This window comes from Bufo bufo, chromosome 2 (assembly GCF_905171765.1).
Source record: "Bufo bufo chromosome 2, aBufBuf1.1, whole genome shotgun sequence".
In the NCBI taxonomy this organism is placed as follows: Eukaryota; Metazoa; Chordata; class Amphibia; order Anura; family Bufonidae; genus Bufo; species Bufo bufo.
Window position 1 is genome coordinate 237,989,193 of NC_053390.1, and position 27,853 is coordinate 238,017,045.

Sequence of the window (27,853 nt, forward strand, 5' to 3'; positions counted from 1 at the left end):
GGGGAGGAGCTAACAGCTTTATCTAGTGTCAACGCCTCCTAGAGGACATGGCTATACCCACGGTTTCTGTGTCCCCCCAATGAAGAGCGAGAAAGAGATTTTACTGGTAAGTTTTACAAAAATCTTGTTTTTTAAGCACCAGTTCCGTTATAAAGTGATTTTCAGGGGCTAATGTAATGGAAACCACCCATAAATTACCTCATTTTAGAAACTACACCCCTCAAATTACAAAGTACAAACTTTGTAATGTTAACTCTTGAGGTGTTCCACAAGAATTAACGGGAAATTGAGGTAAAATTTCTAAATTTCAATTTTGTTTCTTAAGATTTTCTTCCTTTTTTTGCTGTAACATAGCAAGGGATAAAAGGAAAATAAACCATTATTTATTACCCTGATTCTCCAGTTTACAAACCCCCCAAAAATTGTGCTAAAAAACTGTCGTATGAGCGCATGGCAGGGTTCGAAAGGGAAGTAGCGCCATAGGGATTTTGGAGGACAGATTTTGCAAGATTGGCTTTTGGGAGTTATGTCACATGAAGACACCCTGAGGTGGCCCTACAGTGGAAACCCCCAAAAAGTGACCCCATTCTGGAAACTACGCCCCTCAAGGAATATTTCAAGGTGTGTAGTGCACTTAGACCCATCAGGCGTTTCACAGAATTAGGGAACACTTGGCTGTGAAAATGTAAAATTACTATTTTTTCCAGGAAAAAGTTGCTTTACACCCACATTTTTCACTTTCACAATGGGTAACAGGACAAAATGCACCCCACATTTTGTTACCTATTTCCCCCTTAATACGGCAACACCCCACATGTGCTTGTAGCCTGCTGTATGGGTGCACAGCAGGGCTCTAGCGGCAAAGTGCAAAATATGGTTTTTGCAGGCTTGAATAAACAGACATGGATTTTAGGTGACATGTCGCATGTTAAAAAAAAATCCTGAGGTCCCCAGAAATTAAAAACCCCAAGAAGTGACCCCATTTTGGAAAGTGCACCCCTGTACAAACATTTTAAGGGGTGGAAAAGGCACTTTTGACCTCACAGGTGTTTCACAGAAATGAATATGTAGTGGTTGGTGAAAAGTGGATCTGTAAGCTATTCGGACTAAATCAGAGATATAAGGTGGTAAAACTACAGGGTACATCATGGAAGAAATTAAATTAATACTCCATGGATGAGTGGTAGATTCTGAAACAATCCTTGATGCACAGGGCAGGTTTCGCAGTGGTAAATGGTGTCTTTCCTTATCCCCCTTTTGGAACACACACTGCATATTTTTTGGGTCCTTCCCTTCCTCGCTGTTTGGGGGACTTCACCAGGGAATTGTTGCCCTAGTACAACTCGGGCACCGTAACTTGCAGAAGTACTTGGGCCCTCCATTGCTTGGTTTGGAAGAATTAGGGCTTTTATCAACACCTCTTGAAGTTGTAGGAATGTTCTAGTCTGGCTTCTAGTTGTAAATAGCACGTATGCTTGTACAGCGCCATCTGTACAATGTGCACGGCCAGTTTTTTGTACCACACTTTTGTTTTTTGTGTGGCACTGTAGGGCTTTAGAAGTTGATCTGAAAGATCCACCCCTCCCATGTGCCTGTTGTAGTCCAGAATGCAGTCTGGTTTGGGGACAGTGGTAGTGGTACCACGTACAGGGGCAGGGGAGCTGGTGTTAGTGTGAATGGTGGTCAGTACAAGGACGTCCCTCTTGTCCTTGTACTTAACCACCAATATGTTATCATTGAAAAGAGCACGGCTGTCTCCTTTTCTTAGTGGTTGCCCTACCAGGGATCTAGGGAGGCCTCTCTGATTTTTCATACTGTGCCACACGCCACAGTACCTCTGGAACTTAGTGACCAGAACAGTGGTAAACTTGTGTAGTAATTATCCGCTTATAGATGATAACCCTTATCCAGCAGTAGGTGCAGTAAGTCCCACACTATCTTCCCACTAACTCCTAGGACGTTCTGTGGTTCAATCCAGGTGTCCCTCCCTTCATAAACCTGGAACTTGTGAGTGTACCCAGAGCTACTCCCACAGATTTTATACAGTTTTATGCCATACCTTGCCCGCTTGCTGGGCAGGTAGTTGCAGAATCTTACCCTCCCTTTGAAAAGAAATAGGGACATCCACACTCCAATACTGATTAATCTTTGTTTTTTTTAATAACACCCATATGCAGCAAGAGCCCCCCCAAAAGGTCATCATCTCTGCTGCATTTACTGGGGTCCAACCTTAGGGTCTAGCATATGGCATTGTTGGGCTCTGGGAAATAAATTACTGAGGAGTAGAGGAAAGTGGCATCCTCTTCTCCCTTACTGGCAGACTCTGTATCTGAGGCAAGCATGGCATACGCCTCGTCAGCTGAGTATACTCGTTGGGGTGAACGGGCCATTTTTGTTTTATTAGGGTGTAAAATGTGTAAACCTCTATTTAGTGTGAGTGGTGTGTACGTTTTATTACAATAAAAAATAAAATAAAAATTTAGGAGAAAAAAAGGATGAAAAAAATGCCATTTGCAGTGCAAACTGAGCAGACGTGATCAGTAATGGACATTACTGATCGATGCTCAGTGGTTGCAAAATGTACGCAAAATTCAAAAACTATATATATATATATATATATATATATATATATATATAATCGACCGATTTATCGGTTTTACCGATATTCAGTATTTTCAACGTTATCGGTATCTGCCTCTATTTTACTGATAACGTATGGGGAACAAGGATCGCGCTGCTGACAGCACTCTCCGTGTTCCCTCAGCAGCACAGGGGAGAAGGAAGCAGTCCTCCCTCCCCCTGTGCTGCTGCTGCCGCTGCCACCAATGAGAGTAGAGGGGACAAGAGGAGGGGCGGGGCTGTGGCCACTGCCCCACCAATGAAGATACCTCTGTCATTCATTCATTCATTCATTCATTCATTCATATACGGGAGCTGGCTGTAGAATCACATAGCCAGCTCCCGACCTCTGTGACAAGTATCTGCAATCCGCGGCAGTTAACCCATCAGGTGCCGCACCTCAGGGGTTAACTACCGCTCATAGAGGTCGGGAGCCAGCTATGTGATTCTGCAGCCAGCTCCCGCCTCCTGTATATGAATTAATGAGTGAGTTATCTTCATTGGTGGCGCAGTGCACAACACCCCCCCCCCCCCCCCACTACCCCAGTATTAAAGACATTGGTGGCGCACTGCACCCATCCCAAGCCCCCCAGTATTAATCATTGGTGGCAGTGGCCACAGGGACCCCTCTCCACTCCTCCTCAGTGGCAGTTCAGATCGGAGCCCCAGCAGTGTAAGCCTGGGGCTCCGATCGGTTACCATGGCAGCCAGGACGCTATTGAAGCCCTGGCTGCCATAGTCAGCTCCCTTTCTGCTGTGTGCACAGAGCAGAAGGGACAGTGTGAAGTCCTATTCACCCTGATGGGGATCTATCAGGGTGAATAGGACAAGGGTTCTAGTACCTAAGGAACTAATAGTAAAAAAAAAAAAAAAAAAAATATTAAGTATGAAAAAGAAACTACACGTTAACAATAAACATATTCATTTTCAGCAGATTTGTGTAGGAATTTTTTAATTTTTTTTTTCAAAAATGAAAATTCACAGAATATCGGTATAAATTATCGGCTATCGGCCTGAAAGTTCGCAGATTATCGGTATCTGCTCTAAAAAAAAAAAATCTATCGGTCAATCCCTAATATATATAATTAACTACCACTAACTGCAGGTCTTTTTTCACATAAAAAAATTTAAAACTAAAAAATGTGCAGATGTAAATGAACACACTACTGATCAGTGCTGTGCAGCACGCACGCACACACACAGATCGTGCGTGCTAAAATTGTAGTATAAGGAAGGGACAGGGATGGAGGGTGGTTTAGGCATCTGGAACTGCTGAAAATGGAAAAAAATAAAAACTCAGTGCCCGTAGGAAAGATGGATACCTGCCGTGCAGATTTCGGTCAGGGATCGGGTGTACACAGCGCCATAGCTGTACGGCGCTGGGATTTCTGACCCACTTTAGGGAGCATGCATGTTACTTTAGCAGTACTTTCAAAGGGCATCTGTTATCATATATGTGCTTTATGAAAGTGACTGACCTGTTGCATGTGCACTTGGCGGCTGACGGCACCTGTGTTGTTCCTCACGTATGAACATGGGACCAACACAGATGTCTTCAGCTGCCAAGTGCACATGCAACAGGTCAGCCAGTTTCATAAAGCACATATATGATGACAGATGCCTTTTAAAGGGGTTATCCGGGAATAATGAGTTTTTACCAAGTGCCTGCTGCCTGCCTCCACCAATAGAAGATTCATACCTAACAGCGGAGGTGGTGAGGAGCAGGTAAGTATGTATCTTCTTTTGATGGAGGCAGGCTGCGGACACTTGGTAAAAAGTCATTATTCTCGGAGAACCCCTTTACAAGCTGCAGACTTCATGGTTAATTGTATTATTCCCCGAGCATTGTCACTATGTCTCAGAATGATCTTATTTTGTAATTGTGGAAAATGTTGAATTCATGTACAAATCCTCATCCTTACTCCAGGGTTGTTCTTGTCCATACTGTCCCTGGCATTAATTGAGGATAAAATAACTGCATTTATTCAGTAACTGGAGAGTTGTTTTCCAAGGGACTGGATGTAAGCATACACGCTGATATTCTCTCTCGCCCACTAAAATATGGCAGACCTTCTGCCTATCAGACATACATACCATAGGACTATTGAGTATGATGTTGAATCTGTCACTGGTTTTATGCTGCCCTATCCAAAGGCAGGATAAACTGGTGACAGAGCCCCTGATGAAAATGCTGGTATTGACCCAGTTGTTTCTGAAAATCACCTTTGAGCAGCTTCGGTTGAGGCCGAGGCTGGACTGCGCTCAGTAGAATGCACAGATGTATATTGAGAAGCTTCTGACCGGATGCCAGTGTGCCTCCCTCTGTTCAGTCTTGGAAGCCAAGTAACTAGTGGGTCTATTGCTAATGTTCTGTGCTTTATATAGGAAAACTGGAAGCTTTATCCATCCTCCTCTGCAAACTAAAATCTGAAGGACGACGAGTTCTAATTTTTTCCCAGATGTTACTCATGCTTGACATACTTGAGACCTTCTTGGACTTTAATTCTTTCACTTTCTTGAGGATTGATGAAAATGCCAACTCTGAGCAATGCCAGGTAGGTCCCTGTATTCCACTTAAAGGTGTTCTCCAGAAAAAAAAAGAAAATACTTAAATATTATTTTATAATAAATATATTCACATATACGGTACCTTTCATTACTTAGAATGGCTTGTTTTGTCTATGGAGCAATCATTAGGAGAAATAAAATGGCCACCGTCCTATCAGTACACACAAAACCTGTCCTAATCACACAGGAGGACAAGTTACTTCACCACAATGAGCCATAGTGCTACTTCATCCTCCTCTCTACTCTGCTTGTTAGAGGTTATAATACTGAATACAGGTGAATCTCTGTGGGAATGGAGATGATGAGGAGACATGAGAGGATGGGGACGTGTGGATAATGAGCAGCAGCAGTTGTATGTAGTCTCCATTACCACAGCCTGTCCTGTCCGTCCTCTCTGTACTTCATGTCTCCTCATAAACTAAATTCCCCAGAGATTCAGCTAAAGTTCTTATCTGTATTCAGGATCATAATCCCTGACAAGTAGAGAGGAGGATGAGGTAGCTCTTTACCAGGGCTGTAGAGTCGGTAAGCCAAAGCCCCGACTCAGAGTCCTCAATTTCCCCTAACTCCGACTCCCACTCCCTCATACATGGCGCATGTTTAAGTGCTAACTTAATTTAAGCTTTTTATCACTTTTACGATACAATAATCAAGCTATTTAGGTAGAACATAAAATATATTTATTGGATACAACTTTAGAACACAAAACTTTAATAAATTGTAAATCTGCAAAACGCTGCAGTAAGTGGGGAAAAAAACAGTTTTCAACAAAAACGTCCTGAATAACATTTGTGGGGTTAGTCTATGAATTTGTTCTGAGAAATATTATTGCCTCCATCAGATCCTCCTACATAGATGACCTCAAATCTGATCTAATTATTTTAAGGCTAGAGAACAGCCTCTCTATAGAACATTTCATCATTTTCCCAAATTCTTATGAAAATATATTCAGCACATACTGCATGAACGAACTGTACCAATTCTATTATATATTTTTGGAGTCTGAGTCGGTGTCCATTTTGGTGGAGTCAGAGTCGTTATAAAATGGACTGACTCCAAAAATATATAATGTTGTAAAGTAACTTGTGTGATCAGGATACCTTTTGTGTGAACTAAAGGGACAGCGGACATTTTGTTTACCCTGATGATTGCTCCCCAGACAAAAGGAGCCATTATAAATAATGAAAGGTATTTGGGAATATATTTATAATAAAGTAATATTTAAGTATTTTCATTTTCTTAATTCCTGGAGAACCCCTTTAAGGAAGTTTTCCGTTTTTGACATATTGAGGCCCCTATGTAAACAGTTTTTCCTCATCCTTACTCCAGGGTTATTGTCCTCCATACATTCCCTGGCATTACTTGAGGATAAATAAATTGTTCTGATCTGGCCTCTGGAAATGGTTTCCACTGGCTTGGTGATTGAGAACATACATATGATTATGGTCAAATGCATTCTGCAGTTTGTCTTAAATGTCTGTTTATTCCTAGGATTTAATGAAAAGTTTTAACAGAGACCCTCGGATTTTCTGCATGGTCTTGTCCACCCACATCCACTCTCTGGGAGTATACCACATAGAAGCAGACACCGTAATATTTTATGACAGCGATCTGAATCCTGTGATGGATGGCAAAACCCAGTCGTGGTGTGATCTCATTGGCAGAGCAAAGGACATCCATGTTTATAGGTACTGTGGATGCTTCATAAAATATAATTTTTTAGTAGTTTGTGCATTTTTTGCTTTTGGTATGTGTTCCCTCTGTGTGTATGTGTTTGGTAAGACAGAAGTTTTATGTGCAGTGCAAGCTGATGTCGGCCTGTTTCGTTTGCACATGGTATAAATGTATAGGTCATCTCTGGAGTTATATATCATACCTTCACCGCTTGTGGCGCTTGGATCTGCTGATGACACTGGGCATGACTACAGATTGCTGCGGGTAACTGGCTTCCTGTCATATTACAGCATGGGGGGATGCTGTGATATGACTACTTTACACTGCATGTGCTGTACTGGTGTAGCCAATGTGTAACCATGTGAATATAATCTACTTACTGGGGAACAAAAAAGTCAATGAGTTCCCTTAGGGTCCATTCACACGACCGTGTGTGTTTTGTGGATCCGCATAACACGGACACCGGCAATGTGTGTTCCGCATTTTGCGGACCGCACATCGCCGGCACTTAATAGAAAATGCCTATTCTTATCCACAATTGCAGACAAGAATAGGACATGTTCAATTTTTTTCGGGAATGGAATTGCGGACCTGGAAGTGCGGATCCGCAATTCCGGCTCCGGGCAGCACATCGTGCGGCCCCATAGAAATGAATAGGTTCGCAATTCTGTTGTGGACGTGTGAGTGGACCCTTAAAAGGAAGCCATGATGCTTCTCTGCCTTATAATTCATGTGATTTGTTGTGTTTGCCACAATATACATTACATTTTAATTGTGGTCTTCCCAGACTGGTCAGTGCCAACTCCATAGAGGAGAAGTTGCTGAGGAATGGCACAAAAGATTTGATCAGAGAGGTGGCAGCTCAGGGCAGTGACTATTCTCTGGCATTCCTAACTCAGGTATGTATAACTTGGTTTTCATTTATTATGCCAATAATTGTTTGCCATGAAGATTATTTTCAAACCCTCCTCGTGTTACATTTCTACAGCAAACCATCCAGGAACTGTTTGAAGTATGTTCTCCACTGGATGACTCTGGGGTGAAAGCTGAAGAGTTTGTGCTGCTATCCCAGGAACCATCTCCTTCAGACATAATCACCCCAAAGGTGGCAAAGCCATTTGTTGAGGTAAGAACATCCTTAATTAAAGGGGGGATTTGTTACATTTTTATGTTTTCAGATTCAAGAAGTGTAAGAGATCATTTTTCCATTAATTCTCTTGTTCCTGCCATTTAATTGCGTTTTAGTGCAAACAACTCTACCTATCATATCAAAATATGTCTTTGAGATGACCAACACAAATGGTGTCTGTGACCTTCCAGCACTGGGGTCCTGGGTTCAGATCCTACCAAGGGCAACATCTGCCTGCAGTCTGTGTTTCTCCATGTACTTCAGTTTCCTCCACCCTAAACAGAAACAAAACTGGAAATTTTTGAATTTAGATTATGAAGTTCAGTAGGCACAGAGATACTATGTACTGTGCTGCTGAATATGTTGGTGCTATATGAATGATTTAAATTGTATTAAGAAATGATCTTCTAGAGGCGTCATTCTAACAAAGAGGAGGGCCAGCATTCATAGGATGCAAGAAAAGGTGAAACGCTGACACTGGAACATCTGGTCTAGCTCAGGGGGACTCTTAAGGGGGTGGTTTGGAGGGCTTGTACTGTAATTTGCTGCTTCATGCACGTGTTTTACTTTGTGTCTATTCTGTATTACAGGCACTGGTAAAAATCGAGTTTGGACAGGAAGAAGAAAATACTGAGTGTGCTGAGCAAGATGATCCAAAGACAAATGCTGGGGTCTTCCCTACCACGGAATCAGAATATATGGAGTGCTACGAACCCTCCCAATTAAAAGAGTTATTTGACCTTATGCAGCAAGTAAGTTTATCTTTGCCACATTTACCATTTTGTGTTGAGAAGCGCAGTGGAATAAACTCCTGAGAATCAGAACTATAACGTTGGGTGTTTTAGTATACACATAGTATACACAGTGGGGTTAATTTACTAAAGACTGGTGTGCCACACGCCAGTCGTAAGAAAAGGCTCCACCAGAATAAGATGGGACTAATCCATTTGTCTCATTTGTGATGTCCATGCACCAGAAATAGAAAACTACATCTGCTAGGAGCTGGGTAGAATTCAGTTATAAGTTATGCCAGTTGTCTGGCACACATCCTTGTAAATGTATTGGGCAGGGTGGCTTGGCCCCCTTCTGCTAAGATCCATCCACTGTTTAAAAAATGTGGTGAGAGCAGCGAGAAAGATAAAGTCCCACAACTTTTAAGTGCCAGAAAACTGTCCCACAGCCTGTGTAAATGCCCCCAGTGATTTTATGCTGTTAGCTATTTTCTAACCCTTAGAATTATGTATGTCTTTATTTCTAGCTGACTCCCATTGAGAAATATGCTCTGCACTACTTAGAATTATTCCATGCTCACAGTGTGGGTGACCAACCTGGATGCCTTGAGGTACAAGTTGTGTTTGTTTTATTTATTTATACATTATTATTATTTATTTATTTTTTTGGAGGGGGGGGGGAGGGGGTGAGGTCAAATAAGAAAGATCCTGCTTAGTATGATGTGTGCACATGGTAATACAGATCTGTCTGTTGTATTCATAAGCAGGCTTCTTATCGCCATCCTCCGCAGCCAGTAAGGATGCCGGTAATTGATTAATATGCTGAGTCTCGCTGAATAGACTCTGGGTACTAAAATTGTTATTTTGACCACCAGGTGACAGGCCAACATATGAAATGGGCAATTCTGAGCAATAACTGGATATTAAAAATCCATGCTTGTTCAGAATAAAAAAAAAACATTTGGATTTTGTACGCTCAAATAAGAGCTTCAAAATCATAACAAAGTTAAAAAAAAAAATTTTTTGCAGCACTAGTCCAGTAGTACGGGTGCAAAATCCTCCCAGCTGCAGGCTCAACGGCTAACAGATAGACATACGTTCAAAAGATGAGGCAGCACTCCAGACGTAAAGTGAAAAAATGATGGACCCTTTATTAACCCCTCTGCAACGTTTCAACTGCTCAATGCCGTCTTTATCAAGCATAAAACATGGTGTCTCACAGGGGTATATATACCCAGAATACATAGCAGCAAATCAAGTAATAATCAATTAATAAATAATATAATCATAAAAACAAGTGCAAAAATACATACAATATCGTCATATAGTGAACAATGTATCAATAATATAATTTACATGATGTGTTCCAATGTGCAAATCAATAATATTCATGATTAGTACAAACATATACCATAAACTGTGTAAATTGTACTCTTTAAAACAGTGTTACATCACCTGTGTATAAGTGTTAGCAATAGCTATAGTTAATAAAGATAAAAACTCACTCAGCGGGGACAGAATAGCGGCGCCAAAATCCGTGCCCTCCAAGTCAGACTGCGCATGTCCAGAAACCTAGCAACCGCAACTCAAACAGACAGAGCCAGGAGACGCCACCTGGGTCACGTGATTGATCACCTGACCTTCCACATGACTCACGCAGCCATCACGAGACCAGTCCGAGAGCAACGCAGTCATGACATCAAGGAGAGGGGGAAACAGAAGGCACAACTGAGAGAAAAAAGGTCAAAAGACCAATAGAATAGATGTCAAAATTGAATGACATAATTAAATAAATAAAGACACCCAACTAGTCGCTGTATTCAGGTTATAGTCTGAAGCGAGCGTGGAACCTTTAGTATCAAGACACACAGGGGGAAAGCCCTATACGATAAATGCCATACATATTGAGAGTAACTAGAGAGAGACCAGTAGTTATATCATTTCCACGATCATCACCACGGGCCTATAACGGGACGGAGGTCAAGGACACGTCCATGCCCAAACACCTCCAAACCCAATATCTCCCCTAAACTCTACAACCAGGTAAATTAGGACCACCACTCACTTAGCAAAAGCCCTATACAAGCGGCCAGAGTAATCAATAGTAATAATTAATCTAAAAATAATTGTGCCCCATGAGTCCCCTTTCTCCCACAACATATAGAGAGAGGCCCAGGATTCCGCATCCCCAAAACTGGGTATATATACCCCTGTGAGACACCATGTTTTATGCTTGATAAAGACGGCATTGAGTGGTTGAAACGTTGCAGAGGGGTTAATAAAGGGTCCATAATTTTTTCACTTTACGTCTGTAGTGCTGCCTCATCTTTTGAACGTGTATGTGTATATATATATATATATATATATATATATATATATTTAAATCACCCCCTTTTCCGAAAAAAAAAAATATAAACATCATGGGTATCACCACAACCGTTAAAATTCTAAAATATTTTTCCAATACGGCAAATGCTGTAACAGAAAAAGGGTCAAAATGGCCAATTTGCAAATTTTTTTATTGCTTTTCTTACACCAAAAAATGTAATAAAATGTGATCAAAAAGTCACACACGCACTCCAAAATAGTATTAAATAAAACAAAAGATTGTCCCACAAAAAAATTAGTCCCCACACAGCTCAGTAGTTATGGGGTCAGTATATTGTGATGCAAAAAAAAATTAAAAAAATTTCCTCAAAGTTTAAATGTGTTTTTGCACTATTAAGACATAAAAAAACATACACATATCTGGTATCATCGTAATCGCACTGACCAAGAGAATGAAGGGCACAGGTCAGTTGTGCTGCAAACGGAACGCCGTGGGAACAAAACCTGTAAAACCGGTGGAGAATGAATTGCATTTTTTCCCCAATTCCACTTGGATTTTTTTTTTTCTGCTTCGCACTACATTGTATGCTATATTATATGGTGGCATTAGAAAATACAACTTGTCCTGCAAAAAATAAGCCCTCTTACAGCTATGTGAACGGAAAAATAAAAAAGTTATGGCTCAAGGAAGGTAGGGAAGAAAAATGAAAACGAAAAAACCTCCGGTATCCTAAGGGTTAAATGTAGAAGCCAACATGATGCCATGTACAACCTATTCACCAGAATGCTTATTATTATAGGAGCAATTAAATGTCGCCAGGAAAGAATGGGACTCAAGTCACTTAGAGGAACTCAAGGAGAGAATGCAGTGGGAAGCTGATGAAAATGAGGAGCTGATAAGCTACACACGGGAAGATGCATATAATATGGTAACCTTTCACAATGTAATTAGACTACAGCTTGAGGTATCTGTATGTAGTGTGTAGTGAAGTAAAACAAGGCGTCACTTACAGCTCTTGGGGAGTGGACTGCCATGTTAGCACTCATATAGAAGCAGCCAATAGAAAAGAATAAGATGGGATTGTAGAAGTAGCATACTAATTGCTAATGATTATTATATCACTTTAGATCTTCACTATGCCATCTCCAAAGTAGCCACTTTTTTGTCTTAATTAAAGTGGTATTCCGGTTTTAATGATTATATTTGGAGAATAGGATGTTGAACAATTTTGTTATATCTATCTATCTGTAACATGCATCTATAAGAGAGATGGACGGATCATGTCACCTGGCTTAACTGCCCGTGTATTTAACATGTGATAAGTTATTGTACTGAGGAGCAGAACTTACAGTAAACTGGAATACCCCTTTAAGTGGTTATTTTTATCTTCCATAGGACTTTGTTTATGATGGACCAGCTGGAGAGACAGAGATAATGCCGGTGAGAATTTTTAAAATGCCTTGTTTTTTAATTTTACATTCTAATACTAGTACAATTTCATGCAAGTTTTACATTGGTTACTTTTAGGGATGAGCGAATCGTGGTACCTTGGAATCGAATCCAAGTTCTGGAAATGTTTTTTTACAGTAGAAATCAATTTATGAAGATATTACGCGAAGACTCGCGAGACTTCGCCAAGTAATAACTTGGGCTCATCGAAGCCAATACATTCTAATACTGTACGGAGCGCTCGCTCTGTACTGTATTGAAATGAAGCATCATGTGAATTGACTTCGGATGTTTCATCCGAAGTCTATTCTCTCATCCTTAGTTACTTTATTTATATTTGCTCAGACTGGAAAAAAAAAAATCTTCATTGTCATTCATATAATACAAATGAAATGTCTTCAGTTTAATTGTTGTCCCTAATGGCTGTTCATTTTACACAGTTCTGGACACCTCCTACTCCCCCGCAAGACGAGAATGACATTTATATTGATTCTGTGATGTGTCTGATGTATGATGCCAACCCCATCCCAGAATCAAAACTGCCCCCTGTCTATATTAGGAGAGAACGTAAGAGACACAAGACAGATTCATCTGGTGAGTTTTGGTAACTGCTAGGGGCTCTCACATTATGCTCATTTTTGCATTGATGCATGTTTACACTTCTTAATAACTCCATGACATACATTTATCAATGCCTTTACACCACAATTGTGGCATACAAAAGTCGCACAATATGGCATATGTGCACCATAATTTACGATTTTTTTGAACTTCTCTGCACTTTTCTGGCTTAGTGGAAGGTGATGTGGCTTCATACCAACCTCTGCATTTACTATAACTTTAGCCAGAAAGTGGCGGAAGTTATAGCTGAAGTTTTCGCCAGCCTATAGCTTCTCACGCCAGTGCAGGGAGATCAAGACTGACAGATGGATCTGCCAGTCTTGATATATCTCCCCGTCTTGATATATCTCCCCATCATTGTTTTATTCTATGTAGCTCATTAAATGTACAACTTTTTTTTTTTCTTTTCCCCATTATGATAAAAGCTGCTGGTAGGATGAAGAAAATGCGTCATGGAGAAGCTGCTGTTCCCCCTCGTTCTTTGTTTGATAGAGCTGCTCCAAACCCACTTAAAGTGCGCAAAGAAGGCAAAGAGCAGAAGAAGAATATTCTTCTAAAGCAACAAACACAGTTTGCCAAACCTCTGCCAACTTTGATAAAACCAGTCATGGAGACTGGGCCTGACAATCCAGAGTGGCTTATCAGTGAGGACTGGGCTTTACTGCAGGTAGGTCTATGTGTTCATCACTATTACTAATACCACAGTAATGGTGGATTCTAACTTGTATGAAAGTAGGAGAAGCCGTGGTTTAAGGAAACCACAAAAAACATATTCTCTAATTATCATTAACCCCTTCTACCCCGGGCCAGTTTTCACCTTACTGCCCAGGCCATTTTTTTTGCAAATCTGACATGCGTCACTTTATGTGGTAATAGCTTTGGATTGCTTTTATTTATCCAAGCCATTCTGAGACTGTTTTCTCGTGACACATTGTACTTCATGACGGTCCTAAATTTGAGTCAATATATTTCACCTTTATTTATGAAAAAATTTACCCAAAATTTTGAAAAATTCGCAATTTTAAAAATTCTATTTCTCTGCTTTTAAAACAAAGTGATACCTCATAAAATATTTATTACTTGACATTCCCCATATGTCGTCTTTATGTTGGCATCATTTTGTAAATATCATTTTCTTTTTTGGAGACGTTAGAAGGCTTAGAATTTTAGAAGCAATTCAAAAAAATTTTGGAAAATTTCCAAAACCCATTTTCTCGCACATTCCATTGGGGGACACAGACTATGGGTATAGCCTAGGTCATTACTAGGAGGAGACACTATGCAAATAGAAAAAGAAAGCGCCTCCTCCCTGGGCTATACCCCCATGTTCCATCGGGAGGACCCCAGTTCTTGCTTAGTGTCGGATAGGGACATTTTCTCTACTCCCGTTTATTTTTTTCTGCAGGGACGCAGGGTCGCAATTTTGCTTCCCTGGTCTCTTGGTGGAGCAAGCGCCGGGGTAGAATTGATGCCCCCTGGCTACCCCCCACCCTCCCCCAGAAGTTAAGTGGAACCGGGCTCAATCTGCAGCTCCGGCGCCCTACCAGATTCGGGGTCACCTTCCTGCCCTCCTCCAGATCACTGCCACTCCTTGTGCCAGCTGACTGAGAGGTGACCTCCGCTGGTGTGGATTTGAGGACGAAGACTACAGGACGCAGATAAGTACACTGCCTCCCCTGTCTCCCGGTGTGATGCTAGGGCCGCTTGGTGGGGGGTTTGAAGGGGGAGAGGATACCTGTCTGGGGCATCGCTACATAAGCGGCAACTTCCCAGCTTCCCTCGGCGGTGTCTAGGGGGCGGACCCTCCTACCCTTCTGGCAGCAGCGTCTTCTTATTTTAATATTTCCCCCGCGAGCGCGGGTTTCGCGGCTCTTGACGCGATTTGTGGGCGGCGCTCTGTCTTCTGCTAAGAAAAAGGGGGTCAGTCAGCACATCCCAAAGCGCAGGGGCACGTTGCTATGGCTGAGAACAAGACTGTTAAACAAAACATGCAATGCAACAGCTCACTGCAAACCAAATAAAGTACAAAATTGCATCATAATTGCAAATGCTATACTAATAAGTTAGAGATGCTTGGCATATCGTTTTGTACAAAATTATTTGAGCCCGTCTGCCGCACGTCAAGGCGATCTCTAGTTAGACGGGTTCCTAACACTAAATTTTACCTGTTATGTGCCATGACGGCCACCATATAATTCAGAAAGTGCAGGTTCCACATGCATGCTGGATCCGCCTGAATTTCTGTCATTTTTGGTGCCAAAATGGCCTCCTTTATATCCACGGAAAGCAGTTACCAGCATGTCTTCTGCTACTTCCGGCTCAGCACTCTAGGCTGCTCCCAGCTCCACTCTGTCCCGCGCCCCTTCCATTGCAGGATTACCGCCGTCAAGCCAAAACCTGGGGCCTCACAAAAATCCAAGTCGGCCCCTCTGGCCCCACTGGGGCTATGTAAAGTTTGCGGCTTGCCACTTTCGGTCTCTGGGTCCTGTGACTCTTGCCTTGCCTCTGGACAGGATCATCCCCCTCCTCCCCCTCTCACTCAGCCCAGTCCTCCCTCCGCCCTGTCGGAGCCCGCGGAACCCGCTTGGGCCTCTGCCATTTCTAGGGCGGCCGCTGACTTAGCCCAAGTCTCTCGCGCCGCTATGCCTTCATGGAAAGCATGGCGTCTACGGATCCTGCGGCTTCCACCATACCGCTTCCCAGTGGTTCCCACAGAGAACGCTCAACCACTAAAAGGCAGCGTACACAGCAGCATCCTTCCTCGGATGATTCTGCTTCCCCTCCTCACCTAGAGGCCCGGTCAGACACTTCCCCTCCTCGCAGAGATCATAGATCGGAAGGGGAGAGATCCATTTTTGATGAGGACACAGAGCTGGAGCCCACGCCCAAGCTGTCCACTATGGTGGCAGACTTGGTGGCGGCGGTCCGGGATACTTTCGATATCCAGGGGGAATCTCCTTCCGCTGGTAGCCAGGAATTCCCTCTTTTCCACTCGAGGAAACCTCAAACGGTTGTATTCCTCATACATGGCGAGTTCGACAAGGTCCTCTCTAAGGCCTGGGACCGCCCGAATCATCGTTTTTCTGCTACGAAACGTATGGATACTCTTTATCCATTTCCTGCAGAAAATGTGCAGCAGTGGTCTTCACCTCCTAAGGTTGACCCGCCTGTGGCCAGATTAGCTAAGAATACGGCCATTTCTGTCTTGGACGGTTCGTCTCTACGGGATGCAGTGAACAGGCGTTTGGATTCTGTCCAAAGCCATCTTCACTCTGGCAGGCACTGGCCTGGATATCCAGAGCGCTTTCCGTATGGTTGCAGCGCCACCATCAGGACCTGGCGGAGCAGGATGCCTCTGCGGACACCTCCAGATGTCGCAGGCGACAAAGTTTCTTTGCGAAGCTTCCTTTGATGTTAGCATTCTCTTTGCGCGTATCTCGCCCCTTTCGGTAACACAGCGTAGAGAAGTCTGGTTGAAGGTTTGGGACGCTGAAGCTTCCTCTAAGCGTTCCCTCACTAACCTCCCTTTTTCTGGTTCCAGGCTTTTTGGTGCTAAGCTGGACGAGATCATCTCGGACGTGACGGGGGGGGGGCAAGAGTTCCAACCTGCCCCAATCTAGATCCAAGCGCACCTTTTTGGAGGTCGGTCCTCTGGTTCTAGGAACCAGTCCTTTCGTCGCTTCTCCTCTTCCAGATCCGCGGCGGCCCCCTTCCCGGGTGGCTCTCAGGACTCCCATAAGAAACCTGCCTTTAAGCCCCAGCCTTCCTGGCGCCCGCGGCCACAGTCAGCCCGCCCTGCTGCCCCCAAGCAGTCTTCCGCCTGAAGGGGCGCCCCCACCTCTTACAGTGGGGGGCCGATTGCTCTCCTTTCAACAGGTTTGGAGAGATCATATCCAGGACGCCTGGGCCCTGGAAATTGTAACATCTGGTTACAAAATAGAATTCGCTTCCAGGCCTGCGGAGCGTTTCTTCTCTTCTCGGGTTCCGGGGGATCCGGTCCGGGCTTCGGCTCTTTTGCAGGCGGTCTCTTCCCTTTTGGAACAGGGGAGTGATTATCCCAGTCACCTTGGAGGAGCAAGGCGCAGGTTTCTACTCCAACCTATTCGTGGTGCCAAAGAAGGAGGTATCGGTGCGTCCTGTTCTAGATCTGAAGCTGTTAAACAGGTCTCTGCGGGTCCGGAGGTTCCGGATGGAGTCCCTCCGATCCGTTATTGCTTCTCTTCTTCCAGGGGAATTCCTCGCGTCGGTGGACATACAAGACTCCTATTTGCATGTCCCTATAGCAGAATCTCACCACTGCGTTTCTGCGCTTCGCTGTCGGCGGGCAGCATTACCAGTTTGTCGCCCTGCCCTTTGGGCTGGCTACGGCCCCTCGGGTATTCACGAAGATCTTGGTGCTCCTCCTTACCAGGGTCAAATCTCTGTTGCCCTACCTGGAACACATACTGATAAAGGCTTCCTCCCTTCCCCTGGCCAGGGACAGCGTCCGGATCACTGTTCAGACTCTGGAGCAGTTCGGCTGGCTGATCAATGTCCAGAAGTCATCTCTTCTCCCCTCACAGAGGTTGACCTTCCTAGGGATGGTTCTGGACACCACGGCAGCTCGGATATTCCTGCCAAGTTCCAAGTCCTCTCGAATTCAGGAGTCGGTATCTCTCCTACTGCGCTCTCGACGACTCTCCATCCGGGAGTGCATGAGGGTTCTGGGGCTGATGGTGGCCTCCTTCGAGGCCATCCCCTTTGCCCAGTTTCACACTCGGCCTCTACAGCGGGCGATTCTGTCCTTTTGGGACAGGACGTCGCACGGTCTGGCCTCTCGAGTCCGTCTGCCTCCTCGGGTTCGGGCGGACCTCTTGTGGTGGCTTTCCCCCCAAAACTTGATTTCAGGGAGGTCCTTTCTTCCGATCTCCTGGACAGTCGTCACCACCGACGCCAGCCTCCTAGGTTGGGGTTGTGTTCTACAGACCCGGACGGTGCAGGGGCTTTGGTCAGCGGCCCGCCTTCCGATCAACGTGCTGGAGCTCAGAGCAATTTTCCTCTCCCTTTCTCACTGGACTCATCTCCTGGCAGGTCTCCCAGTAAGGGTCCAGTCGGACAATGCCACTGCCGTGGCTTACGTCAACCACCAGGGCAGGACCTGCAGCCGGACGGTGATGCAGGAGGCGGAGAGGATCCTCCAGTGGGCGGAGACTCATGTTCCAGTACTGTCGGCAGTGTACATCCCGGGGATCGACAATTGGAAGGCGGACTTTCTCAGCCGCAATACGGTGGATCCAGGAGAGTGGTCCTTAAATCCGGAAGTTTTCGAGGACATCTGTCGCCTGTGGGGCCGCCCGGATGTCGACCTGATGGCGTCCAGGCTCAACAACAAGGTTCCCACGTTTCTGGCCCGTGCTCGCGACCCGGAGGCGTACGGGGTGGACACGCTGGTGTCTCCTTGGCGAGACTTCCCTCTTCTTTGTCTTTCCACCTCTGCCTCTACTACCGAAGGTCCTTCGCAAGATCACGTTGGAAGGGATACCGACCATTCTCATCGCCCACGATTGGCCGCGCCGCACCTGGTTCTCAGACGTCACTGGGATGCTGGCAGACTTGCCGTGGCCTCTTCCTCTCAGGGAGGACCTACTGTCTCAAGGACCGCTCTTCCACCAGAATTTACGGTCACTGCGTTTAACGGCGTGGCTGTTGAGACCGCTATCCTGAAGAAGAGGGGCTTCTTGGACTCTGTGATGAAGACCATGATCAAGGCCAGAAAGCCAGTTTCATCCCGTATATACTATCGTACCTGGAAGGCCTTTCTTGCCTTTCTTGCCTTTTGTGAGAAACTGGGCGTTTTTCCCCTTCGTTTCTCGGTTCCGGTGGTCCTCTCCTTTCTCCAGTCGGGTCTTGAGATGGTAATGTCCTTGAGTTCTCTGAAGGGTCCAGTCTCCGCTCTCGCCATTTTCTTTCAGTGATCCCTGGCTCTGCTCGGTCCAGTGAGGACCTTCCTACGTATGTTCCTCCCCTGCCCCCCTGGGACTTGAACTTGCTTCTGTCTTCCCTCCAGGCGGCTCCCTTTGAGGGAGGTTTCTTTGAATCTTCTCACCTGGAAGGTGGTCTTTTTGGTGGCGATCACCTCGATCAGGAGGGTATCGGAGCTGGCCGCGCTTTCCTGTAGGGAGCCCTTTTTGGTCTTCCATCAGGATAAGGCGGTGCTGCGCCCGGTCCCTTTATTTTTGCCCAAGGTGGTCTCCGCCTTCCACCTTAATGAAGATATAGTCCTGCACTCTTTTTGTCCATCTCCGGCGAACCGCAAGGAGCGCGCTCTCCATTCCCTGGACGTTGTCCAGGCTCTGCGTGTGTACCTGTCGGAGACTGCCTCTTTCCGCCGTACGGATTCCCTTTTCGTGATTCCGGAAGGGTCTCGTAAAGGTCTGGCGGCTTCCAAGGTCTCGGTAGCCCGTTGGATTCAGTCAGCTATTGCCACGGCTTATCGTGCCCGTGGCAGGGTTCCCCCAGCCGGGGTTACCGCGCACTCCACCAGGGCGGTGGGGGCCTCCTGGGCTAGGCGTAATCGCGCCTCGGCATCTCATCTTTGTAAGGCTGCCACCTGGTCTTCCTTGCATACCTTTACAAAGTTTTACCAGTTGCACTCTTTGGCATCGGCTGATGCTGTCCTTGGGCGCAAGGTATTGCAGGCGGTGGTTCCTGTTTGACCGCTGGGTGTTTTCTCCTGGAGGCGCCGGTTTTTCCCACCCCATGGACTGCTCTATGACGTCCCATGGTCTGTGTCCCCCAATGGAATGTGCGAGAAAAGGAGATTTTTTGTGAAACTCGCCTGTAAAATCTTTTTCTCGTCTTTTCCATTGGGGGACACAGCTCCCTCTCATTCTTACCTGTTGTAGGAAGGGTTGGTTTAGTTCTTCGGGTCCTGAAGGTTTTCGGTCCGTTGGCGGTATTCCGTTGTTCTGGTCTCTATGGCTTTGGTCTCCTACTGCTTTTGCACGCACTGGGGGAGCTTTCTTTTTCTATTTGCATAGTGTCTCCTCCTAGTAATGACCTAGGCTATACCCATGGTCTGTGTCCCCCAATGGAAAAGACGAGAAAAAAGATTTTACAGGTGAGCTTCACAAAAAAATCTCCTTTAAGGACCAGTTCAGGTCTGAAGTCACTTTGTCGAGCTTGCATAATAAAAACCACCCATAAATGACCCCATTGTAGAAACTAAACCCCTCAAGTTAGGCTTCTTTCACACTGGCGTTTTGAATTCCGTTTGTGGGATCCGTTTCAGGGATCTCACAAACGGTTCAAAACGTATCAGTTCAGCCCCAATGCATTCTAAATGGATAAGGATCTGTTCAGAATGGATCAGTTTGGCTCCGTTCCGCCTCCATTCTGCTCTGGATGCGGACACCAAAATGCTGCTTGCAGCGTTTTGGTGTCCGTCTGGCGATGCGGAGCCAAACGGATCCGTCCTGACTTACAATGTAAGTCAATGGGGACGGATCCATTTTCACTGACACAATATGGTGCAGTTGAAAACGGATCCGTCCCCTATTGACTTTCAATGTAAGTCAGGACGGATCCGTTTTGACTTAGACTTTTTGTTAAAAGAATAATACAAACGGATCTGTTCTGATAGGATACAAGCGTTTGCATTATAGGTGCGGATCCGTCTGTGCAGATACCAGACGGATCCGCACCTAACGCAGGTGTGAAAGTAGCCTTACTCAAAACTGATTTTACAAACTCTGTTAACCCTTTAGGTGTTCTACAAGAATTAAAGGAAAAGGGATTAAATTTCAAAATTTCACTTTTTTGGCAGATTTTCCATTTTAATCCGTTTCTTTCTTTAACACATCGAGGGTTAACAGCCAAACAAAACTCAACATTTATTACCCCGATTCTGATTACCCTGATGTGGTCGTAAACTGATGTAAGGGCACACGGCAGGGCGCAGAAGAAAAGGAGCGCCGTATGGTTTATGGAAGGCAGATTTAGCTGGACTGGTTTTTAGACACCATGTCCCATTTAAAGCCCCCCTGATGCACCCCTAGATTAGAAACTCCCAAAAAGTGACCCCATTTTGGAAACTAGGGGATAAGGTGACAGTTTTATTGGTATTATTTTGGGGTAAATATGATTTTTAATCGCTCTATATTATGTTTTTTGTGAGGCAAGGTAACCAAAAAATTGCTGTTTTGGCACAGTTTTTTTTTTTTTTTTTTTTAAACGTTCATCTGACAGGTTAGATCATGCGCTATTTTTATAGAGCAGGTTGTTACGGACGCGGTGATATCAAATATGTCTACTTACTTTGTTTCAGTTTTACATAATAAAGCATTTTTAAAAAGAAGTGGTTTTTGTGTCTCTATTTTCTGAACGCCATATTTTTTTTATTTTTTGTGCAGGGGCTCATTTTTTGCAGGAAGAGTTGACGTTTTTATTGGTACCATTTTTGGGTACATATGATTTTTTTGATCATTCATTATTACACTTTATGCGGCAAGGTGACCAAAAAATTGGTGATTTTGGCACAGTTTTTATTAGGGGTGCACCGAAATTCCGGCAGCCGAAAATATTGGCCGAAAATGTACCTAATCCATTTCGGCCGATATTGTTACATATCGGCCGAAAATATGGGGTGTGGGATTTGTCACCCACCAAGTAGCTCACCATCTGCGGGCGGGCGTCGGGTGGGCGGTTTACTTTGTCACTGCATCTTTATTTTACCTTACAATCGTGACGCTCCAGTAACAACTCTGCAGGCAGAGCAGAGGGCGGCGTAAAGTCACTTTACTCACGTGACGCGCCTGCTCCGCCTCCTTCATTCATAAAGTGGGCGGAGCAGGTGCGTCACGTGAGTAAGTGACGTTACGCCGCCCTCTGCTCTGCCTGCACAGTTGTTACTGGAGCGTCACGATTGTAAGGTAAAATAAAGATGCAGTGAGTGATTAGTCTGCTGTGAGCAGCAGGGCCAGCGCTGTTATGGGTAGGGGGATCGGTCTATGGCACTGCTATGGGGAGGGGGGATCTGTGCACTGTTATGCCCATATCAGTGCACATATCCCCCCCTCCATAACAGCGCCACCCACAGATCCCCCTCTCCATAACAGCGCCACCCACAGATCCCCCTCTCCATAACAGCGCCACCCACAGATCCCCCCCTCCATAACAGAGCCACCCACAGATCCCCCCCCTCCATAACAGAGCCACCCACAGATCCCCCCCTCCATAACAGCGCCACCCACAGATCCCCCCCCCTCCATAACAGCGCCACCCACAGATCCCCCCTCTCCATAACAGCGCCACCCACAGATCCCCCTCTCCATAACAGAGCCACCCACAGATCCCCCTCTCCATAACAGAGCCACCCACAGATCCCCCTCTCCATAACAGAGCCACCCACAGATCCCCCTCTCCATAACAGATCCCCCTCTCCATAACAGAGCCACCCACAGATCCCCCTCTCCATATATAATATGATTTATTAAATTCATGAAAAAGAATTATTAATAAAATCATTAAAAAATAAGTATTTGGGCAAAAAGGCAGTTTCGGTTTTCGGTCAAGGGCATCCAGAATTTTCGGTTTCGGACCAGAATTTTCATTTCGGTGCACCCCTAGTTTTTATTTATTTTTACAGTATTCACTTGAGGGCTTAGGTCATGTAACATTTTTATAGAGCAGGTCGTTATGGACGTGGCAATTCCCAAAATATATATATTTTTTTTTATTTATGTTTTACACAACAATAGCATTTTTGAAACAAAAAAAATCATGTTTTAGTGTCTCCATAGTCTGAGAGACATAGTTTATTTTTATTTTTTGACCGATTGTCTTAGATAGGGGCTCATTTTTTGTAGGATGAGATGACTGGTTCAATTTTGGAGGGCATACGCCTTTTTGATCGCTTGGGGTTGCACTTTAAAGGATAACTGTCACACTTAGACCCTAATTTCAATTTTCATATATGTAGTTACTAATAACATGATATTCCAGAATCAGTTACTATTAGACTGACTTACCCCATATTTAATAAGATTCAGCCCTTAGCAACCAGTCTGCATAAAACTGCAATTTCACTATTCAGTTAAGATGGCCGCCACTGCCCTCACCCTGAGGCTAATCCCGCCTGCCCTCACTAGCCAGTAACATAAGACCCCCAAAAGTGTCAGTAACCAGAGCCCTCCCCCCAAAGGGTTAATCTCCTGCAGCACAAAGGGGTCCTCTTACCACATGTTGCTTTCATTTATACACTGAGCAGACGGCAGATCTCCCTTCCCTGTACTGCGCTGCTTCGACTCTACTTCTCCAGCTCTGCTGAGTGAGGGAGCGTCTGCCAAGCGCAGGGACAGGGAGAAGTGCACACAGCCCAGGCACTGTTATCAGCTGCTGGGGAGGACCTGGCTTTAATTATTTACTTACAGTCCCTGGCTGTCAGTAATGTGACCTTGAGGCTGCCTGCTTCTGCTTCCTCAGTCCTTCAACAGATAGACGGACCATGCCTAGCAACCCTATTTTAAGCACAGGTAAAAGTAGGCAGTACAGGGAACAAAACTGTGGAATTAAGGGGTAATTGAATACACAGTGGAAAGTTGAAATAGGGCCACCATGGAGATATTAATCACCACAATCCAATACTCCAAAAAATAAAAAATAAATGACAGTTATACTTTAAGTGATGATGGGTGACCAAAAATGGCTTTTTGGCACTTTTTTTTTTTTTTTTTTTTTTTTTTTTTTTTACGGTGTTCACCTGAGGAGTTAGGTCATTTTTATACAGCAGGTTGTTATGGACACGGCAATATCCAACATATCTACTTTTTTATTTATTTATTTCACTTTAGCACAATAATAGTCTACGACTGACCAGTCTTTGCTGGCACTGGCAATGACGGTGTGCAGTGCTCCATCTCTACAACATCTATTGTCTGAGTCATATTTATTTATTTTTGTTTTTTGGGCGATTGTCTTAGGTAGGGTCTAATTTTTTGCAGGATGAGGTGACTGTTTGATTGGTACTATTTTGGGGGGGTTATACCCCTTTTTGATCGCTTGGTGTTGCAATTGTGATGTAAGATGCCCGCCCGATCACCATGACGTAATAGTACGTCAAAACACAGGAACGCACTTGCCGCCATGACGTACTATTACTTCATATGTCGGGAAGGGGTTAAAGGGGTTGTCTCACTTCAGCAAATGGCATTTATCATGTAGAGAAAGTTAATACAAGGCACTTACTAATATATTGTTGTTAGCCATATTGCTTCCTTTGCTTGCTGGATTAATTTTTCCATCACATTATATACTGCTTGTTTTCATGGTAACAGACCACCCTGCAATCAATCAGTGTTGGTTGTGCTTGCACACTATAGCAAAAAGCACTTATCTATGTGCGCTCTCGCGGTCCCGGACACTAAAGAGGCTGATGCTTTTTCCTAGAGTGTGCAAGCACGACCACCACTGATGGATTGCTGGGTGGTCTGTAACCATGGATACGAGCAGTGTTTAATGTGATGGAAAAATGAATGAGCCAGCCAAGGGGGCAATATGGACGATCACAATACATTAGTAAGTGCCTTGTATTCACTTTCTCTACATGATAAATGCAACTTACTGAAGTGAGATAAGTTCTTTAAGTCGCATCACATTAAAGGGTTTCTGTCACCAGAATTAACCCTATTAAACTAGCTGACATTAGCGATATTTTATAATATGCTAATTAGCCTCTAGGTGCGTTGACAGGGCCAGGCAGTGTTGGTCTCCTACTGCCGGCCCTGTCTGCCGTGTAAATCTCGTGCCTGCGCCTTCCCGTTCAGTATTTGAAGGCAGGCGAAGTGAGTGAAGGGCGCTCGCCGGCTGCCAGCGCACAGTGCCGGCAGTTGGAGGTGAAGGCTACCTGGCCCTGTCAATCTAGTGTAGCAGGGCGTGACCAGAGTTGGGAGAACGGAGCCTCTAGGAGCAGGGGCAACGCACCCCCTGCACCTAGAGGCTAATTAGCATATTATACAAGTTATATTTCTGGAGTAACAGGGGCATAGATAAAAGTAGGAATAAGCTGGTTAGGTTCAGATGACATTAGCACATCGCTAATGTCGGCTAATTTAATAGGGTTAATTCTGGTGACAGAAACCCTTTAATATAGTGAAATGTTATTCTGAAAATCAAATCAATTGACACGTCTGATACATCTGAGTACAGAGTAGATTTAGAAGCTAATAATTGTGGAATATTTGGCAGTTTGTCAGTGCTTTTTCGTCCATAAGACGCACCTAGGTTTTTGAGGAGGAAAATAAGAAAAAAACATTTTTGAACCAAAAGGTGTGCTTTTGGTGGGTTTTGAACTAATGGTAGTCTGTGGATGACACTATTATAGGGGGATCTGTGAATGACGCACTGTTATGGGGATTTGTGAATGACGCACTGTTATGGGGGGGATATTTGGATGGCACTGTTATGGGGGGGATATTTGGATGGCACTGTTATGGGGGGGATATTTGGATGGCGCTGGATCTGTTGATGGCACTGTTATGGGGGATCTGTGCATGACACATACCGTATATAGCATCTTATGCCATATATGTGTTATCCACAGATATCCCCCATAACAGTGTCCCTTTGTACAGTAAATAGTGACACCAATACAGGGGGTGGAGGCTGGCAACTGCTGTTGAAATCTCGGCGGGGTCCTGTGCAGTCACTGTACTCTAATACACCGGGCCCCTCACACACCAGTATTCATATGTAAACTGTAGGCAATCTATATGTAAAGTGCAAGGTAGCGCAATCCACATAATACTCACTATGAAACTCCTGTACTAGCAGGCACTGCAGGCTGGCCGGTCCCTCACTTCCTCACGCGCCTGCTCCGCCTACTTCATTAATAAAGTGGGAGGAGCATGCACGTGAGGAAGTGAGTGACCGGCCCGCCTGCCTGCTAGTACAGGAGTTTTATAGTGAGTACTATGTGGATTGCGCTCCCTTGCAGTTTACATATGGATTGCCTACAGTTTACATATCATTTGCCTACAGTTTACATATGAATACTTGTGTGTGCAGGGCCCGGTGTATTAGAGTACAGTGACTCCACCGGGCTCCGCCGCGAGTTGCCGCCATCCAGCCCCTCCTCCCTCCCCGCTGATACATCGCAGGCGGCGATGTATTAGTGTTAGCGGAGTAAAAATGTCAGCATTCGCCCTATAAGACGCAGGGGCATTTTCCCCCCACTTTTGGGTGCGTCTATGGGGCGAAAAATACGCTAATTATCTTTGCATCCTCCCGTTATAAGCATGGGCTTTCCTTGCAGGCAGTAAAACAACTTTTGGAGCTCCCTCTGAATCTATCAGTTGTGTCACCAGCGCATACACCCAACTGGGATCTAGTGAGTGATGTAGTAAACTCTTGCAGTCGGATCTACCGCTCATCCAAACAGTGCCGCTGCCGTTATGAGAACGTTATAATTCCACGAGAGGAAGGCAAAGTAAGTGAAACGTAACAAAAGGAAGCTCTGATACTTCTCATATTACTGAGTCTTTTTCGATACTGCTTCAAGGCATTTATAGTAAATAGTAAAAGGCACACTTCTTCCGTTCACATTGTAAATGTGTCAATAGTCTTCCAATTTGTATGTTTTTTTAATAACCTATTACAGTATATCATCACTATTTGGTTTATATTTTTGGTTTGTAAATGAAAGTTATAATCCTTCCTATTTATATTGCAGCTACTGTATGAGGCTAGTCCAAAGAAGAAGTCAGAAAACATATTTAAGGTATGTCTGAATAAAGGTTTTTTTTTTTGTTTCAAAATTAATGTCCTAACCGTCTAGCACAAGGCAAACTATTCTGGCAGAATGAAGTGTGCGGTTTTTCAGTGCAACGTTGACTTAAATTTTTTATTATTTATACTACTTTTATTTAGAATAAACCTTTAAGGACCAGCCAGATTTACTCACAAGACGAGGGATTGTCGCATAGCCAGCTATACACAACGCGTTTTGAGCTGATGAAGATGACTGCTGGAAAGAGAAGCCCACCCATAAAACCTCTGTGAGTAGAGCATTATTAAAATACACTAGACACATGTTTTAATGGTAATACAATTTGGGCTCTCTGTGTCTTGGCTCTCAAACATATGTTTGTATACCTAAACAGATTATCTGGGTATTACTATTGATGACCTATCTTCTGGATCAGCGGGGGTCCCAGGAGTAGGACCCCAGCTGATCAGCTGTTAGAAGAAGCCAGGTGCCCTGTGAGCACCACAGCCTCTTTCTAGGTCATGTGAGATCACTGTACATCAGTCACATGGCCTAGTTGCAGCTTAGCCCCATTATAGTCAATGTGCAGATACAGAAACGGCCATCTTTCGGCGCAGACAAAACCAACCAGTCGGAAATAGCAGAAGTCTTCATCAAACGTTTTTTTTTCCCCCCAGAAACACTTTACAAAACGCGTTTCGGGGGAACACGTCCCCTTCAGGTGAAAACAGCACTGTGTGAAGTGTTTCTGAAAAAAAAAAAAAACGTTTGAAGACCTGCTATTTCTGACTGGTTGGTTCGTCTGCGCCGAAAGATGGCCATTTCTGTATCTGCACAATAATTCTCAGTGAGGTCTCGGGCACACTCATTCAAGGGGATCTACATCCGTGGCTGCACACCGACCATTTTCTCTGGAAAGTAAAAATCTTTTCCCATCACGTCTACAATAGGGTTGTGCCTTACATTTGCACAACCCTTAAAGGTGAGCCTCC

At 44.6% G+C, this 27,853-nt stretch overlaps 1 protein-coding gene and 2 non-coding genes across 6 annotated transcripts in view; all 3 read left to right on the forward strand.

The window, feature by feature from the left end:
• LOC120988660 (E1A-binding protein p400-like) overlaps window positions 1-27,853 on the forward strand; it is a 160,283-nt gene that overhangs the window by 99,181 nt on the left and 33,249 nt on the right. For all 4 annotated transcript variants that reach the window (XM_040416264.1, XM_040416265.1, XM_040416266.1 and 1 more), the window contains 13 exons: window positions 5,005-5,174; window positions 6,679-6,875; window positions 7,649-7,760; window positions 7,850-7,987; window positions 8,581-8,742; window positions 9,249-9,332; window positions 11,850-11,978; window positions 12,446-12,490; window positions 12,940-13,093; window positions 13,546-13,787; window positions 26,409-26,582; window positions 26,826-26,873; window positions 27,023-27,150. In XM_040416264.1, the coding sequence (XP_040272198.1) occupies window positions 5,005-5,174; window positions 6,679-6,875; window positions 7,649-7,760; window positions 7,850-7,987; window positions 8,581-8,742; window positions 9,249-9,332; window positions 11,850-11,978; window positions 12,446-12,490; window positions 12,940-13,093; window positions 13,546-13,787; window positions 26,409-26,582; window positions 26,826-26,873; window positions 27,023-27,150 (1,783 nt within the window). The remainder of the gene's footprint in view (window positions 1-5,004; window positions 5,175-6,678; window positions 6,876-7,648; window positions 7,761-7,849; window positions 7,988-8,580; window positions 8,743-9,248; window positions 9,333-11,849; window positions 11,979-12,445; window positions 12,491-12,939; window positions 13,094-13,545; window positions 13,788-26,408; window positions 26,583-26,825; window positions 26,874-27,022; window positions 27,151-27,853) is intronic.
• LOC120992663 lies at window positions 4,527-4,653 on the forward strand. The gene has a single exon (XR_005777058.1). It is a non-coding gene; the product is annotated as a small nucleolar RNA SNORA49 (small nucleolar RNA).
• LOC120992661 lies at window positions 6,497-6,624 on the forward strand. Its single transcript, XR_005777056.1, has one exon. It is a non-coding gene; the product is annotated as a small nucleolar RNA SNORA49 (small nucleolar RNA).